The 19,258-nt window shown below is 35.9% G+C and overlaps 1 protein-coding gene across 1 annotated transcript; it reads left to right on the forward strand.

Annotated features, from left to right (window-relative positions):
- The first annotated feature begins 389 nt into the window (after positions 1 to 389).
- Positions 390 to 16,384, forward strand: LOC150079791 (cytoplasmic dynein 2 heavy chain 1-like). Its single transcript, XM_090383235.1, has 3 exons — positions 390 to 581; positions 14,808 to 15,117; positions 16,104 to 16,384. The coding sequence occupies exons 1-3, from the start codon at positions 390 to 392 to the stop codon at positions 16,382 to 16,384; spliced, it is 783 nt and encodes a 260-aa protein (XP_090239361.1).
- Positions 16,385 to 19,258: the final 2,874 nt, after the last annotated feature.

The raw sequence follows: 19,258 nt of genomic DNA on the forward strand, positions 1-19,258 counted from the left end.
TTAAATTATTGAATTCAAAATTAAGAATTAAGAATTAAGGCCTTTAATTATTTTTATAACTGTTTGTTTTGATGTCTCTATTCTTTTCCTGAATTTTGTATCCTAACTTGCAATTATTGTTTATTTGAATTTATGAGTGTGCTTTTAAGTTTATATAAACAAGTGCAGTGATACTATACATCCATCTGTTAATTATTAAATAAATATATTTTATATTTATTTAATTTACTAAATAAATATATATATTATTTATATAATATATGAAAACATTGAAGAGTTAGTATCTTTTTTTGTTTTGGCAGTAATAACATCAGAAAAACAAAGAAAATAAATGAAGACCTCCATTTAAGAACAGTTGGCAAAATAAAGATCTTATATGAATTAGCAGTATGCCTAGTGGAGATAGTAGGAAGGATTTTGTCCTTTCAGTTATAAGTGATTATTTTTGTCTCTCAGAGTTAATTCAAAACCTTTTTCATTCAGAATGTCTGAATTCATTTCTTGATAATAGAGAATGCAGTGTTCTTACTGCACACGTTGAGAACAGAGGCGATCAGGCAGGAGTGTTTCTTTCAAATGATGTAAGTTTTTAAAATTATTTTTATACCTTAAAATTAATATTGAAATATAATAATATATACAAGAAAAATTCCAAAAGTATGGTATAAACATGCATAAAATGCTGTAAATGTTCATGAGTGAAAGTGCTTTACTGACAGTTATTGAAGAATATAAGTACTTGTCTGAACAAGAAATGCGCATGAGGTCTGCACATGATAGCTGAACTAAAATGGTAGTGAGTCTTGAGAATTGGGAAAATATAAAGATGTGATTTGTTTTCTGCATGCAAAAAGCAGAACACTATTCATTCAACTTCCGTTTTCTGGAACAACCTCCCTTCATATGTTTTTCCTGAAAATTAGAACCTACAGAAATTCAGATCTCATATTAACAAGAAGTATCTTTCACTTCTCAACCTTCAACCCATGCACAGTACTAAGTACTATAGGTTTTAATACCTCTCGTGTTTGGGGTTCTCATAAAAAAAAAAAAAAAAAAATCAACAGGCATTTACTGCAATATATGGGGAACACATTGTGAGCAGGAAACAAGTTTCTGTGTGCTGCACTGCAATCCAGTCTGGATACATTTAGCCAAATAATGAACATGCTCATCCCACCAGTATGGGTAGGCGGTGTTACAAGAATCTTACACACAAGTTCTAACATAGCAAAACTTACAGACTTTTAATTTCTTTGTGTCCCACAGACATTTTATTGAATGTGCAGTTTATGAATGATGTTATTGCAGTAGTGATAGTTTGGTTACAGATACCTGACCAGAATTTCTTTGTGATGAGCTTTGATTTACATTTGGACATGTAGCTAAACAAGAGTGGAAAGTAATATTATGATGCATGTTTGCAAGTACCATTCTGGTAATAAATGGTGTGTCACAGCGTCTATCTGTACCTTACTTTTGGAATATCCATTATATCTAGATAACACCATTTTTTTAGATACCTTGCCTGGAATTTGTTATGGATAGCCTAGTGCAGGGGTGGTGAACCCATGGCACATGTGCTCAAAGCAGCACACATACAAATTTTTTGGGCATGTGGAATTTAGAGTGAGTAATGATATACATCATTACTCACTTGAGTTGCATGTTTTCATTCTGCTCATATTTTTATTCTAATCTCATTTTTAAATAAATGCAGGATATTAGTGATAATAAAAAATTTTACCTTTTGGTGCCTCTGTAGCCAGGTGGGCAGGAGCAGCAGTGCGTAGCACATGCTTCTTGATTAGACCAGGGTTCAAGCCCGTGACCACCAAATACGGAGGATGCGGAAGGTCAGAGAATGACCACCGCATATCCCCAGCCCGGATAAAGGGTGAGGGTTGGCGTCAGGAAGGACATCCGGCCATAAAAATTTCATGCCGAAACAAACAATAAAAACGCTGACCTCATATATATAATGGGAAAAGGCGAGGATAAAAAAAAAAAAAATTTTTTTTTACCTTTTATGTGAATGCCATGATCATATTTACAGTCATTTGCAAAAATTTAAGACTACCATTAACTTTTAGTACAAATTGAAAGAAAATACGATTTCAGAGGCTGTTTAAGAAAAAAATTCATATATTTCACACATCTATTCAGAGCATAAGTTATTGGTAAAGTTATGTGAGATATATTATCCCCATTCAATATTTAGTGTAGCCTCCTTCATTGTTAATTACGGTTTTTATGTGGTGTGGAGATTGGAGATTATTCACCATTAATTCCCATAAATTCTCATAAATATTTTTATTGCTATTTGCCCTTTACAGATTGTTCAGAATGTCAGCTCAACCAGCAAAGAAACAAAAATGTTCAAATGAAGAGGGGGAATAGGTGAGAATTTCAAGAATCTTGGAGTGAAAGATTTGATTAAGAAGGATAATAAAGCATTAAGCATTTTGTGTTCTGAAACGTGAGGGTAGTTTTTTAAAAGATTTAGCCAATTTTGGCACACACCCTTAAAAATGTTTGCCACCCCTGTCATAGTGATTTTAGTCAAGGCCAGGGATGGGCTACCAATTTCTTAACAAGGGTCTCATTCAGGAAGAATTTCAGCTAAGGGCCATCTCCCATTAAAATAATCTGTTAAATTTTATCAAACAATTTTTTTTTTAACAAGGGGCTCAGACAATGCTCAAAAATTTAACATGGGATGCATACAAGCCCACTCACGCACCTTTTACCTGGAAGTCTAAAACAGTGATTTAGCTGATACTCAAGTCTCACTGAATATCAGCTGAAGTTAAGTGCAGTGAATTTTGATAAATTCTTGTCATTCTGCAATAGCTAAATCCTCTGCTTTTATCTTCATACTGATGGGACTTAGTAACTCTGAATTTATTCACAATGTGCAAGGTCTAAAAAAAGTTTGAAAGCCTGGAGGTGGCTGCCGAGATATGAACCAACATAAATATGGTAGGTATGTTACACATAGAAGAATGGGCAAGTATCTGTGACAATAATTATTGCTAGGTGATAGATGTATTGCACCACTTAGCACAGTATTACTACTTTGTTTAATACAGGTAAAGCAGTGGCCAAAACAGTGTTTTTCTTTTTCCATTTGAAAGCTCTGGTCTCCCTCTGTCATATTGTGCAGATCATGTCTTTTATGGTTAAAAGTGAGACAACGTTCTTTGCATTTCAAGGTTACAGCTTATATTTTGTGAATATATTTGTTAGCTCACTAGACTGAACTTATTGATAGTGTTCTAAGAGATACTGAGATCAGCCTCTGATAATCTTGTTTCCATTGTGTTAAGGATTTGGTTGTATCTATCATACGTATGGTATATCTTATGACTTCATACAACATGGACATTCTCAGCCTTTATGTTAGTATTAGTCTTAATAATGGCAAATGATGCAAGAAAGCAAAGCCAATACAGCATCAGCCAAAAAAAAAAAAAATCCTATTTCATTTATCCATCCTCCTCCAATAGTTAGTCTAGTTTTTCTTTGACTTTATTCAAACTGTTCACTTCCACAACAAAGGATAGAAGCTTGAGGCAAAGCCGTGGCCTAGTGGTCAGGTACGCGGGTGCATAAGTACACGTGCCTTGAGTGACCGGGGTTCAAGCCTGTGACTGAATACGGTGCTGTTTCTTGTATTCTGTCAATCTTGTGAACTCCTCTGACCGTTTGGTCGTCCCAGAGTATAAACAGAAAAATTTATTTATTTGTCCCAAAAATCAACCACCCATTGGTCGAAGGCAAACTTCCACACATCTGTTCCACAACCATCCTTCCTCAGTTTGAATTTATGCCCCCTCATATGCATAGTCTGAGCAATGTTGTTTGGCATTACATTGCTAAATGAGATGATTTGCTTGATTTACATTGCTTTTAAACTTCTTGACTTTAATACTTGTTCAGATGTTGTCAGTGAAATTATTCTTGTACAGATGAAGTCCTTTTTATTCCACACTAAATTCTCATTCTTTATTTAAACCTTAGTTTATCAAAAAAATATGCTGAGGTTGATTAGAATAAGAATAAAGTATATTGTAATTGACTTTTATCAAAATCTTAAGCTTAGTTTTCTACTTATGCTAAATCACACAGCAGATGAAATTAAGTTGTTAATAAATCCAAGCTTGGTTTTGAAATTAGTCAGGCCTTCTTTTCTCTTGTCAGAGCCATTAGCCACAACTTCTGTCCATTTTTTCTTAAACATCTATAGATATAACTGACTTATTAGCGTCTTTCTTTTCCTATTGCATCAATGATCTTGGTAATCACTTGCTACCACTAAACACATCTTACTTTGTTTTCTGATAAAAAGTGATTAAAAGAATCCTGAACAATTTCAATGCCAATAAGTTGCCAGGTAGTGGTAGCATTTTATCCCCCTCTTGTTCTTAAAACTTATATTACAAAGTTAACTCCTGTTTTGTGTTTCCATTTTTTTTGTCTCTCTCTCATTCTGTCTATAAATTCCCTCTCTCTCTCTCTCTCTCTCTCTCTCTCTCTCAACATTCAGAAAAAACAAACCCACCCTTCTACATTTCAGTCAATTACCATTTTAATTAAAGGTATGACAATATTTTTAGTTTTGTTATGTTATCATACAATAACATATATTGTATGATCAGAAACATTTTGTTTTTGCATATTTAGCAACTTTGTCCAGTGTCTAACCTAATTATGAAATAAAAATTAATAAACAAAAAAAAATTAAGTTGAAATGTAATACAAAAGAAATGATTAGTCTGAGGATTATTGTAGTAATTTTTTGTGAGACTGTTCTTTTTTTTTATAACTAGATAGGCAGATTTCTGTATCATTGTAGTTTACTTTGTTATAGGAAAAGGTACATAGTTTGTATGTGGCATTAACAGAAATGAAGCAGCAGCAAGAGGAGGGGTTAGATAGAATGTCCAAGGAAAATTCCACTCAAAGTGGACTTTGATCAGAGCCAAAGTAGTACAGAGAATTGTCTAGAAAGACCAAGGCAGCTGTATTCGTAAAAATAGTCTGCTGCACAACTATCTTGTTGTTCACCAGACTTTATGGGAAGGGAGTCAGACAAGTAGTAACCATTTCTGCATATCTTGCAATCTCCATTTGATCTCTAAAATATGGAGTGGCATCAGGTGGAGATGTAATAATAATAATAATAATAATAATTTATTTATCCCTATTTTATGATACACTTTTTTGGGAGATAACAGCAAAAAGGAAGGGAGAACATAAGCCAATGGCTTTTTAGGGGGTGTTTCCTTAAAAAAAGATGAATATACAAATATACAATTGAAAAATATACAGTTCTGAAATTGTATAAGTAATGTTCAACAGAAAAGACATAAATAAATTGGAGTTTTTTGTACATTTCTTTACAGAAGACTTTGAAAAGCATCACTACTTATAATATCATTGTGAACATTTTTACAGTTAAATGAGGAGAGAAAAGAAAAATAATGAGATAAATGCACAGAAATTTACAAATTATTTGCCAACTGCTTCCTTTAACATTTGTACATTATTTCCATGTTGGTGTTTTTAAAATCCAGGAGTTGAGTGGAAGGTAATTTGAATCAGACATCCCTGGTTATGTGTTCAATTAGTAGTTTCTTGAATTGATTAAGTGAAGTGACATTTGTGATTTTTGCAGGACGTTTGTTCCAGGTTTTAGCACCTCTGTATTTTATGCTTTTCTGAAAAGCAGAATCTTCAGGTTGGGAGTACCTCAAGAAGTGAGCCTTGAGGTACTCCCCTGGAGGACAAATGTGTTGCTGAATTGCAGTATTTAATGCTGATTATAACATCCTAAAGCTTAGTGACCAATATCATTTGAACTAAATTCTCCCAACAGGTCCCTAGAGATGAGTAAGGGACATTAGACAACTTCAGTTAGTACCAAGATGGATTTTACACACACACTTACTGCTGTGGCATCACACAAGTGTTTTTACTGTATGTAGTAGTAGTAGTAGCAGTGGCATGTGATGCAAGAAAGCAAGTGTATGAGCTTATGCAGCATCAGCCAAAAAAAAAAAAAAAAATCACACCATTCCCTCCAAATGCCTGTCCAGTTCCTCCTTAAATTTATTCAACCTATCAACTTCCACAACGACAGATGGAAGTTTGTTCCAGCAATTAACCACCCGCTGGCTAAAGGCAAATTTCCGCACATCTATTCTACATCTGTCTTTTCTTAATTTGAATTTATGCCCCCTTAGGTTCGTAATCTGAACAAGTGGAAGGATCGCATCAGAATTCAGCGTGCTCAACCCATTCAAGGCCTTATACAGTCTGTCCTCGTATAGCACGATAGTTGTGTTCCTAGAAGCCCTCGTGCAATGCAAAATCGTGCAATATAAACAACAGGCCCTATGGGAAAAGTAGGGTTAGGTGCCGACCACCCAAGATCGAACACACATTTGGAACCAAAACATTACCAAACACAATAAATAATCGGGTAATTTTAATCGTTATAAAATACGTAAGTATTTTATAACGATTAAAATACGTAATAAAAATAATATTATATTATAATAAAGTATTTTTTAATACTAAAAAAGTATTTTTTACGGATAAAATACGTATTTTATTCGTAAAAAATTTATTATATTAAATAAAATAGTCGTAATAAAATACTTACGTATTTTATAATACGTAAGTCGTAATAAAATATTGCTAATGCTTTTGCTTCTATCGTAAGCAAACTTGCTTTTTGTTTGATTTTCTATCCAAAGAGATGACAGCCGTTCCATCTCTTCCAATTCTTTGTGTCTTAATCTAATGGATTTTAATTACACTTTGAGTTGTTCCCGCTATGAAAGTTGTTTTTATTTTCTCTGCATTTTTTGTAATTCTCCGCGTTGCCTCATTTAGGTCTGTAGCACGTGCAATATCACATGGTCTTTCGTTTTGCTCAAAGCGTTTCACAATTTCATATTTTTTCTCTATCGACAGAGGCGGACTGGTCATAAGCCTTACCCGGGAAATCCCGGTGGGCCGGAGGCCGGTGTGATTTTGGCCATAAACCGTAGTATGAGGCCACTACAAATTTTCCCGGGTAAGAATTTTTGACCCAGTCCGCCTCTGTTTATCGATATTGCTTTTTTTTTTTTCTCTCTGAATCTGCAGTGTCTTAGCCAGGACGCTTCCTTTTCACACCTTTTAAGTATTTTACTAAATTTTAGGGAATAAAGCACAATTACAAACGAGGTGGCACGCTTGATACACAGAAACAAAGCTGCGTGCATGTAGCAACTGAATAAACAACACCGTAAAGGCCGAGATACACTATTAATTAACACCTCACATTTTACTAAAGCACATTTCTGGGGGTTACTACCATAAAACAATAAAAACAATTTCCAGTTGCATTTCTGCTAGTGGAATCTGTTATAAACTGGTAGTAAACTCCATCTAATTGCATTTGCGATTATATCGATAGCTGGAATTGTGTTGGTTTTTATGTTATTATGGTGAAATGTGTTTCCCCTTCACTGATATAAAACACAAATACATTTTCAGAATCTTCTTCGTTCCTATCGTGTTGCGTTCAGTTGGGGTGATTCCGCATTCGACTGCCATTTCTTGTAAACACAAAGGCGAATCGTGTATAAGCGAATTTGGTTCGTGTTATATAAGATAACGTTCCCCTATTTATAAATCGTGTATGATCGAATTCGTGTAATGCAAACACGTGTTATACGAGGACCGACTGTATACCTCAATCAGATCACCGCGCAGGTGCCTAGTCTCCAGCCACTGCAATTTGCAGTACTTAAGCCTCTCTTGGTAAGAGGATTGCTTCATTCCCCTCACCAATCATGTAGCTCTTCTCTGTACACGCTCAAGCAAATCTACATCCTTCCTAAAATGAGGCCTCCAGACCTGTACGCAGTACTCAAGGCATGGCCTGACCGTTGCCTTATACAGAGGGATAATCACCTCCTTTTCCCTGCTAGCAAAATTCCTATATATCATTGACAAAACCCCATGACCTGCCCTGGCAGCCTGTCTGCATTGCTCAGAAAACTTCATATCTGACTGCACAATTACTCCCAGGTCTTTTTCATTTTCTACCACCTTAAGTGTAGTACCACACAGTTGGTACGTTTCTCTGGGGTTACTTCTACCCATATGCAGTACTTTGCATTTGTCAAGGTTAAACTTCAGTTGCCACTTCTTAGCCCATCTGCCCAAATTATCTAGATCCTGTTGCAGTAGCACACTGCCATTACTGTCATTAACAACCCTCCCAACCTTTGTATCATCTGCAAACTTCGACATTAAGCCTGATATACCTTCATCAATATCATTGATAAATATACAAAACAACAGTGGACCTAACACCGAACCCTGTGGGACTCCACTAATAACATTAGTCCAAGAAGAGCAGCACCCATTGATTACCACCCTCTGTCTTCTCCCACTTAACCATCCTTTTATCCATTGTAGCAACTTACCCTTAATACAATTCTGCTCCAATTTGTACAATAGTCTTCCATGCGCAACAGTGTCAAAAGCTTTCCTGAAATCCAAATATATGATATCAAAATTATTTTTTGCATCCAGTTCCTTTGTAACCACATCATAATATCCTATCAAATTTGTCAGACAAGACTTTCCCTTAACAAACCCATGCTGTGTCTGAATTATTGCTGCAGTCTTGTCTAGATGATCCTGCAATGCATCTTTAACCAGTGACTCCATTATTTTACCCGAAACAGAAGTTAAACTAACTGGTCTGTAATTACTCGTGTCACCCTTCGATCCCCCTTTGTGAATTGGGGATACATTTGCACATCTCTAGTCCGTGGGAACCTCCCCTGAGTCCAAGGACGCTCTCATAATTATGGCTAAGGGTTTGCTTAGTTGCTTTGCCGCCTCTTTTAATATAACTGGTTAGATCCCATCCACCCCAGGTGCTTTTCTTATGTTTAACTTCAACAATTTCTCCTCCACTTTGCTTTCAGTTATTCCAAAATCATTAAGTATCTTCTACAATTTGATAACCTTCTGCTATTTTCAAACTTTAATAATTCCTCATGTGTGAATGTAGATGCAAAATACTCATTCAGTTTGTTTGCTATCTGAGCAGGATCATCAACACTCGAACCGTCGATGTCAAGTGGACCAATCAGATTCATCCCCTTCCTTTTAGAGTTTATATAAGTAAAGAAATCCTTGCTGTTTTTCTTAGCATCTTTTGCCAAGGATTTCTCGTAATCTGCCTTCGCCTGCCTAATCTCCTTTGTCACCTGATTACAGACTAGGTTATATCTGCCATAGGCTTCTGAGAAATAAAGAATGAAGAAGCACCTCCATCTTTCTTTGTGAGATAATATTAAAATGAAAGTTATTCACAAAGGCATCAAACTGATTTCCAAGAGTAAGCCAAGTTTCCAAAGTGGCTAAGAAGTTCATAAGTTTGGAGGACAGCAAATCTATGAGGGTGGAGATTTTATTTGTGGACACTATATTTTATAGAACAGTACAGATTTAATCAACATACCATTGTTGTAATAATGCGGAGCACACTGCTTCCTCTGTGAGAAAATTTCTACATAACCCATGTGCTTATCTCATCTACTCTAATATTTCTTATAGATAATTCTAAGTTCTTTTAACTTTGTATGTGTGTTCGGGATTGGAGTTATAAAACTGGGATGCCTGAACATAGGTGTGTTGTTAATATACCGTTGATAAGACATTAATAGTGTGTAACTGTATTATCACATACTTTGTTAAGAGTAGGTAACCTCTTATTTATTATGCAATGGTCCGCCAGCATATATTCATAACACCTGAAGTGTGATCTAAAAGTTTGTAGAGAGACTGAACTAAATTAGTATTAGTATAGTCGAGAGAAATTCTGTGGGTGGTCCGCCAGCATATATTCATAACACCTGAAGTGTGAACTAAAAGTTTGTAGAGAGACTGAACTAAATTAGTATTAGTATAGTCGAGAGAAATTCTGTGGGTGGTCCGCCAGCATATATTCATAACACCTGAAGTGTGATCTAAAAGTTTGTAGAGAGACTGAACTAAATTAGTATTAGTATAGTCGAGAGAAATTCTGTGGGTGAATCAAGGCCATTCACTAGCTATTCAGAAATCCATTCACACTACAATTGCATCCCTTCTCATCAACAAACTGTTGGTCTAAGAAATGCATTGCTTATGTATGCAGTTGGTAGCCCAAATTATGTGGGTCCAAGGTATACAGAGTGAGAGAGACTGATGCTAGTCAGTAACCTTCAGTTGCCTATAGAATTTCTCAACTATAATAGAGAAAAATTTTTTGTATTAGTATTAGTTGTGTGGCACATGGAAGCCTGAGGATTTTGCTGCACCAACCAATAGAAAAAAAAAAATCATAAACTTAAACTACCTATGTGACTCCCTCCTCATATAGGTACCTATATCCAGCTGTCCTTTGAATTTCCTCAAGATGTCAGCCTCAAGCACCCATGGAGACAACTTGTTTCAGTTTTTAACAACTTTCTGGCTTAAAGAAACCTTCCTGCAATTCAGTCTAAAACTCTTTCTCCCATAATTTGAATTTATGCCCCCTCCCCCAATTCTGGAATCATTTTTAATAGTGAAAATTTTGCTATCATTCATTTTACATTTTTCTCTCAGAGCTTTGTAGACCCCAATTAGGTCCCTATAAGGGGCCTAGCTACCAAGTTTTTTAGCCCACATATTTCCATAATTCGAAGTCTTTACTGATATGGATACCCATTTGCCAATATCATGAGGTTAATTGTCCATCTTTGGGTCCTTTCAAGATACTCAATGTCCTTTTTTTAGGCCATTCTCCATACTTCAGAGTGTTTCAAATGTCTTACATAAAACTATCTAGAAACCTTCTATCTGATCAATGATTGCCAATATGGATTCTTTCAGTGTTGATTCACTGGTGATATGGTGGCTTATGTTACCCATCCGTGGACACATTCAGTGGAAAGTTTGGTGAAACTCACATAGTTGCTCTTGACATTTCAAAGGCTTTTGATTGTGTTTGGCATAAAGGTCTTTTAAATAAGTTTCCATTTTATGGATGGAAATTTATTTATGCTGCCTATTTTCCTTAATTGGATATCCAGTTTTCTCTCCAACTTCTCACTGCTGTTGATAGTAGATGGCTGTTTGCCTTCTGACTTCTCCACTAATTCAGGTGTTCCTCAAGGTTCATTTCTTCCTCTCACTCTTTTCTTCTTGTATATTAATGTCCTTCTTCCATTGACTGGAAACCCTATCCATAGTTTTGCTGATGACAGCACATCTCATTCCACCTTCCAGTTTGAGAAATCTTGCCTTGTACAAACTGCTTCAGCTTCTCAAATATCCACCAATTCCTTAAATACTGATTTCCAGGTAATTCTCCAATGGGACAAAGATAATTCAATTAATTTCAGTCATTCTAAATCTCAGTACTGCCTTATATCTTGCAAAAAAAAAAAGATTCTTCTGCTCCTATGCTTATCTTATCTTAAATGACACTCAGATTTGTAGAGAAGATTGTGCCTCTCTATTGGAATTACACTGACTTCCTGTTTCTCTCAGCATAAGCACACAACAAATATTGCTTCTTCTGCATCTAAGAGGCCGACCGGGCTAGCCGGGTGGGTAAAGTACCTGGCAACCCAAAGGTCGCGGGTTCGAATCCCGCCTCGGGCTTGGATCAAAGTACTGCAAAAACCTTGGGAGGTGCATTATGGCCACAGATGCCGATGCGCCAACAACTACCAAAAAAAAAAAAAAAAAAAAGCATCTAAGAAACATTTCTCTTTTGCTCTTGGCATTACATTTATTCTAAACAACTACTTACTTTGTACAACCTCTCAAATTTGCCTTACCATGGAATAATGTTACCACATCTGGGGCATTGCCCCTATAACCTGCCTCAGGCTTGTAGACTGCATTTGAAAGGGGACAGTTAGGTTAACACTGATGATCCATCTCTTACAAAGTCTCTCCACTCTCTGTCTCATTCACATTTTGTTTCTGCTGCATGCCTACCTTTTCTACGGCTACTTCCGTGGGTGTTGTTCTTCTCAATTGGCTCTCTCTCTTCCAAAGTCTCAGTCCGAACGTGTGCCACATTCAGTCAGCATCCTTTTACTGTCCAGCTTCAAACCCACAGAGTCAGCTTTTCTTCTTCCTCATTTATTCCTTCAACTTCTGTTTTCTGGAACAACCTCTAATGCCAACAAGTATCTTCTTTCATCATCTCAACCTTCAACTCATGTGCTATAAGTATTATAGGTTCTAACACCTTTCTTGTTTGTGGCTTTCATAAAAAAAAAAAAAATTGCCTTATGTGTTAGGATTATGAGCTCCATATCTTTTCAAGCAAATGTTTGATAAACCATCAGTGCAAACTGCAGCCCCTCCTTGCCACTTCCCTGCACTGTATGGAGAATTTCATGTCCACTTATATTGTAACTCTCAAGTCTCTTTCTTCATCTGCTTTTTTTTATATTTAATCCCACCAAGTGTATCAGTTATTTTGGAGATACTATTCCTCAGGTGCAAGCCCTTTCATTTTTCCACATTAAAACTTAGCTGCCACTTCTTTTATCATTTTTGAAGCCATCCTGAAGAAGGGCTGTTTAGCTCTGATCATTAACTATTCTTCTGATCTTGACATCTGCTAATTTTTATTTCACACTCTGCATCCTTTCATTTAAGAAAATCAGAAACTACAGTGGACCCTGGTTCTTGGGGAAACATCACTTCTTATGTGAGCCTAATCTGAAGAGTAACCATTAATCACAACCCATTGCCTCCTGCCCTGCAACTACTCTGTAATCCATCTAAGGATCTTCCCTGTGATCCAAACCTATTTCATCTTATACTGTAACCTCTCATGCAAAACTGAGTTGAATGCTTTGCTAAAATCCAGATGAACAACATCAAAATTATTTTTTATATCCGGGTCATGAGTGGCTCTTTTTAAAAATGGCTAACCAGGTTGGTTAAACATGATTTTGCCTTTACAAAACTGTGCTGTGTTTCCTTGAGAATTCCATTTCTATATAAATGACTCTATTGCACTTTTTGTTCATTGCCTCCATGATGCTTTTTCCTACCACTGTAGGAACCACTTTTGTATTGGAGGTATGTTGACACTTCTCCAGTCCAAGGGAATCTTTTCTAATTCCATTGGTGCCCTCATAATTAATCTTAATGGTTCAATACAATCTATTTTGCAGCCTCCCTCAAAATGATGGATATATGCCATCAAATCCACAAGCCTTATTCACCTTCAGGCTCAAAAGTTTTTTTTTTTCTTATAAAAATACTCTGTTATTTGATAACATATTTCGATTGGATTTTAGGAAGGTTTCTTTCAGTCTGTGAGTTAATTACTAGGTTATCCTCATAGGTGGTTGAAAACGTTCATCATCCACCATTAGTTGATAGGGAAAAGATTTTATTTTCTGCTCTATGTCAGATTAAGGTCAATGAAAAACTTCATAAAAGTTCTGGACAAAGAAGAACGTAGTTTAGAGTACTTTGCAATAAAAATTTCATGAATTTAGTGATATAAAGATAAAAGAGAGAATATTCATTGGTCTGCTGATCAAGGTGTTAATGAAAGACAGTTCTTTTGATGACATCCTCAATGCAGTACTGAATGCTTTTCATGGCACTCTGTCAAAAATTTTTAAGAAATCAAAGATTAGAAAACTGTGAGGAACTTGTTGACCAGTTCTGGCTAATACACAAAGACTGGGTTGTAATAGGGGTTCAAAAAATCACTTTTTACATTTGCATCATAATTTTTCTTTCCTCTGAACTTTTTTTTTTTTTATCATAATCCCAAATACAAAAAGTATAAAAACATATAGTGTTGGAGTTGTTGACATTAAAACTTTGGTGATGTCAGTGATGATTACGGCAGAAGGTTACTAGGACATTTCTTTTTTCACAGAAAATTGGTAAAGGCAAGTGGAGTCTGAACATGCTTGCCGATTACTGCTGGACACTTATAATTGAAGCTAGGGGGACAACATACATATGGGAATCAGGGCTCTAAATGTTTTCAGCTAATGAAATTCATGTTTTGTTAAAATTTGTTGGATGATTTTTTAATAAAATAGTAAAACAAAAATTTCAGTTTTCTCAAATAACCAAATATGAGAACAAAATGTTAAGGTCACATTCATTTATAACACTACAAAATACAGGTGATTGACATATTTTATAATGAAAAAAAAAAAAAAAAAATCAGAAAATTTTAAATTTGTTGGCCAATGTATTTGAGCACACCTGAAATGTAGTGCAAAGCCACAAACATTTATGGAGGCCAGTCAGCATACCAATTAAACCACGAGTTTTGTAATATTGCCATAGCTGTGAATGTTAGGATCATGCAGAGTTACAAAGTGTTTTCCATATTTTTAAATTGAAACTTGACATAGGTATATTTATATTGATATAATGTTTTTTTGAATTACTCCATAGATGTTTATTTTACTTTTCACTTATGTTGTAATTTTCTATAAAATGAGATTTTATAGAATTTCTTTCATGAAGTGTAAATAAACATCATAAACAAAGAAGATGCCAAGTGCTTTTATCCATCCCTTAATATCATTCTTGTTTCATTTAAAAAATATGCTATTTTTTTCTTTAAAAAGAGATATGAGTTGTGCATTTTTAAGTGAAATGTTATATATTTTTTTAATACTCCATTAGTTTTAGGTTATACAGAAGAGAAATTATTTTATCTGTTAAACAAACTATAAATTTCAAAATTTCTTTTTCAGGTGAAATTTGTTAAAGACAAAGATAGAATGCTTATCTTTTGTAAAAGTCACCCCGATGTAATTACTCCTGAAAATATATTTTCTAGTATATTTTTATCATCTGTGTCAGATTCACCTGTAAATACTTTGTATCACTCTGTAAAGGAAGTGTTTGCTCCTGCTCTTTTAAAAAGTGATTATACCAACAATTTCAGTCCTAAACTGCAAAATGTTTTGGGTGAACTGGAAGCTGGCTTAGGCAGTTTAGTACGAAAAAGTGAATCAGCATATCAAAACAGAAGTGGCAATTCAGAAGGGAACAGCTTAATAGGTACTCTCACTTAGTTTCTAAATAATTATAATAATTAGTTTCTGAATAATTATATAATGTTAGAAATTTTAATGAAGATTTAGTAATTTCAGGTCAACAAATGCCAATTCCTTTAAAGGCTTTTTTTCTCCCATAAATGATTGGATTCCTTTATTTTTTATTCATTTTGAGTTTTTTTCATAATCAAGAAGAAATAACTGAGAAATAAATGATTCCTAAATAATCAAGTGTTTAGATGCCTCAATCCATCTACCATGGGGCTTATCAATAAACAAACTGTAATAATATAACAATCTGACTTGGTATGTTTTACTTAATCCTGGGTGTGCTATCAGAAGAGATTTTTATATCATGCATAATGATACAAAAATTTACTTTTGTGTCATGAAAATTTTAAATTTTTATAAAATTAATCCAGTGACAAACAGTGTTGATTTCTTATTTTCCCAGTACAACTCCTTGTAGTAATGAATTACATTGTTAATGGCTGTGTTAAATTTTGAGTTATGATGTCTGTAAGGATCACCTTGACCAATGATGGTTAGTCTAGTTTGTTTCCTTAATTTTTTCTCAGAGGCTCACCAAATGATTTAGTGTTAGACGTTTTCATTTCTCTCTGCACTTGTTGACTGTTTGAATAGAAGTATCATTCAACTCTTTAGCAAGTGGAAAATGCAGTCAGACAAAGTAAGGTGCTTTATGTTTGAAGTTGATTGTTAAGTGTGATTGTCACCAAATACTGAAGACTTAACTTCTGCATTGCAGATCTTCCTTAGCTTCAATATATTTTCTGATTTTAATAACATGATGGAAATGTGGTATTTGGACATGTGTGAACATAACTGTGTACATTATTTTTGGAACTCTAAAATTATTGAGTTTTGTAAGATATGTAGACATGTATGTATAATAAAGGTAATAGTAATCATAATAAAAATGTCTCTTTTATTTTATTTTTTTTCTATTTTTTTTTTTTTTTGAAATAGGAATTTTAACTGTAAATGATGAATACATGTACTGGGCTGATTATGCACATGAGACTAAGGAGAGATCGCAGAAACGAAGAGCTGAAACATTTTTGGAATTTCTTGAACCTCTGAAGAAAAACTTCACTTCTTTGAAAGTTCTACCCTTAAATGGATGTCTTGATTTGTTGGAAATGGTCTTCACTGTTTTAGATGATTTGTGGAAACAGGAACAAGCTATCCCTCCATATCCACAAGAAAGGATGGAACATCTTATGGAAATCATTGGTAACTTATTTTAATATACAAATGGTAATTTATTTTAATAAATATACAAAATGAATACATATATTATAGCACTTGTGAACCACATATATCTCTGACATCAGTTGAACAGCAAATACACATCACGTTCAGAATGAGTGATGTAGTTGAATGGATTTGACTGGCAGATCATTACAATGAGCAGACACTGAAATTAGTAACAGCTGGATGAATCACTCAGCTGTTACTGTTCCCGAAGATCAGGTCAACTTAAAATGGTCTAAGTCAGGTGTTCCCAACCTTTTTTACCTGCCAATCCCTTTAAAAAATGCATTTTTTCCTCGTCGACCCTTTCATCCAAAAAATACATTTTAATTTTAATGGATGTATTATAAGAAAAATCTGTTAATAACAGTTAATTATTTACACAAATTAACAAGGCCAGTGTTCATAGTTTTATTTTTAAATCATATATTATTATTTTCTTTATATTTATTATTATTATATTACATAATTTGCCTATTGATCCCCCTCTTTCCCTGGATTCCCTGTTGGGAATCCCTTAAGTTATTTGATTTTCAATGTCAGGTGGTCTGAACTTTTATATAACTATAGAAAGTGAGCCACATAATATATTGCAAGCAGTTTCTTTAAAATGAGTGAAACAGCTTGCACATTTATTGCCTCAGCAGTTTTTTTTTATCTTGTATTATTTCTGAAGTAGAATTCTGAATATATGTTTGTAATCTCCATCCTTTAGACAAATAATAATAATAATTGAATCAAATTGGAGATACAAATACAGAAACCATGTAGTGGCTAACTTATACAGCATCAGCCAAAATAAAAAAAAAAAAACCCCTCCCACATCACTTGTCCATTCCCTCCCACAGTTTGTGTAGTTCTATAAATTTGTTCAAACTATCAACATTAACAACAGCAGATGGAAGTTTGTTCCAATGACCAACTACTTGCTGGCTGAAGGCAAACTTCTGCATATTTGTTCTGCAACCATCCTTCCTCAGTTTGAACTTATGTCCCCTTATGTGTATAGCCTGAGCAAGAAGAAGTATGCTCTCAGCATTAAGCTTGCTCAATCTGTTAAAAGACTTAACCACCTCACTCAGATCTCCTCACAGATGCCTAGTTTCCAGATGCTTCAATTTGTAGAACTGAAGTCTTTCTTGGTGAGGATCCCCATTTGCTCTTCTCCCTAATCTTGTTCTTTTCTGCACCTGTTACAATAGATCCACATATTTTCTAAATGGAGGCTTCCAAATTGTATGCAGTACTGAAGATGCTACCTAACCACTGCCTTATACAATGGAATAATTATCTCTGGCAGAATTCCCTTTTATCCATAGTAGTAGCTTGTCCCTAATATTAACTTATCCCACACTGCTCCAATTTGTTCAGCTCTCTTTCGTGTGGAATAGTATCAAAGGCTTTTCTGAAATCTAACTATATTATGTTAAAATTATTTTTTGTATCTAGTTTCTTTGTTCTTCTTCTTCTTCTTTGGTCCTTAGCTGGCAGCTGGGGGAGGCGGTTGGCCACGCAACCAGTATGCTGCTGTAGGTGCCGCAGGGTTTCGGACTTGCTCTGTGATGTTCTTCCATACCTTACGATCCATGGCTTCAGTCCTGGCCTGGTTAAGGTCGAGACGTCGGCTCTTCAAGTCATCTTCCACTTGCTTGGCCCACGTTTTCCTAGGCGCAGTCCGTTGGATGCTCCATTGGGTGGGTCGTTGTCTCCAAAGGAGTGTGGATGGTATTCTGTTCGTGCCCATTCTACATACGTGGCCAAACCATCTGAGCCTTCGCTTCTGGATTTGGTCGGCAATGGTTGGTTGCTGTTGGTATCTGGCACGGATGGTATCATTAGTGATGCGGTCGCGAAGAGAGATGCCCAAGATCTGCCGCAGGCATCACATTTGGAATACCTCAAGTTTGTTCAAATCTAACTTGAGACAAATCCATGTTTCCGATCCGTAAAGAAGAATGGGCAGAATCAAAGTCCGGAAGAGTCGGATTTTAGTCTTTGGAAACGTTGGTCCTCTTCCACAGACACCATTTGAGCGAGGCGAACGCAGTGGCCGCCTGTCCAATTCTGCTGTGGATTTCCATGGTGGATGCAACTTTCTTCTCCTGGACCAGCGACCCAAGGTATTTAAAGTCCTGCACTTGCTTGATCTGGACGCCTTCGAGATAGATGGTGGCTTGCGACCCATCTGTTGTCAGGGCCTTTGTCTTACCAGCATTGATCTTCAAACCGTATGGCCGGGCAATGCGGGCAATGTCGTAGAGGATGTCCGTGGCTTCAGCGTCGTTACCGGCAAGGATAGCACTATCATCAGCAAACATCAGGTCAGTCACATAGTGATCCTTGTCATATTGTATGCCCTGTCTGTTTCTGAATGCTTGCCTCATAATGGCGTCGACCACGATGTTGAAAAGCAACGGGGAGGCTACATCCCCTTGGCGGACTCCAGTTTGGATGGTAAATTCCTCAGATAAATCGTTCTGGATGCGCACCTGGCTGGTTAAACCGTTGTATGCAGTTTGGAGGAGTGTGATGACTTTTCGAGGTACATGTTCAACCTCTAGTAGTTTCCATAAGGCAGGCCGGTGGACACAGTCGAAAGCAGACTTAAAGTCAATGAAAACAATGACGGTTCGCTGTCCACACCGGATCCTCTCCTCCATCAGCTGACGAATGGCAAAGATTTGATCACAGCATCCTCGCCCGGGTCTAAATCCTGCCTGTTCTTCTCGACTGGTTTGCTCGCGATGTTTTTGCAGTCTTGACTGGATGATCTTCATAAAGACCTTTCCGATGATGGAAAGGAGGCTGATGCCACGGTAGTTCTTGCAGTCCCGGTTATCACCTTTCTTGTGGATCGGTACGATAAT

Source organism: Mastigoproctus giganteus, chromosome 10, assembly GCF_048544385.1.
Source record: "Mastigoproctus giganteus isolate SK-2022 chromosome 10, ASM4854438v1, whole genome shotgun sequence".
Taxonomy (NCBI): domain Eukaryota; kingdom Metazoa; phylum Arthropoda; class Arachnida; order Uropygi; family Thelyphonidae; genus Mastigoproctus; species Mastigoproctus giganteus.

Coding starts and splice junctions, on each gene's coding strand:
- LOC150079791 (XM_090383235.1), top strand. CDS start 390: ATGCCTAGTGGAGATAGTAGGAAGGATTTTGTCCTTTCAGTTATAAGT. Junction 582..14,807: donor GAGTGTTTCTTTCAAATGAT/GTAAGTTTTTAA, acceptor TTTCTTTTTCAG/GTGAAATTTGTTAAAGACAA. Junction 15,118..16,103: donor AGAAGGGAACAGCTTAATAG/GTACTCTCACTT, acceptor TTTTTGAAATAG/GAATTTTAACTGTAAATGAT.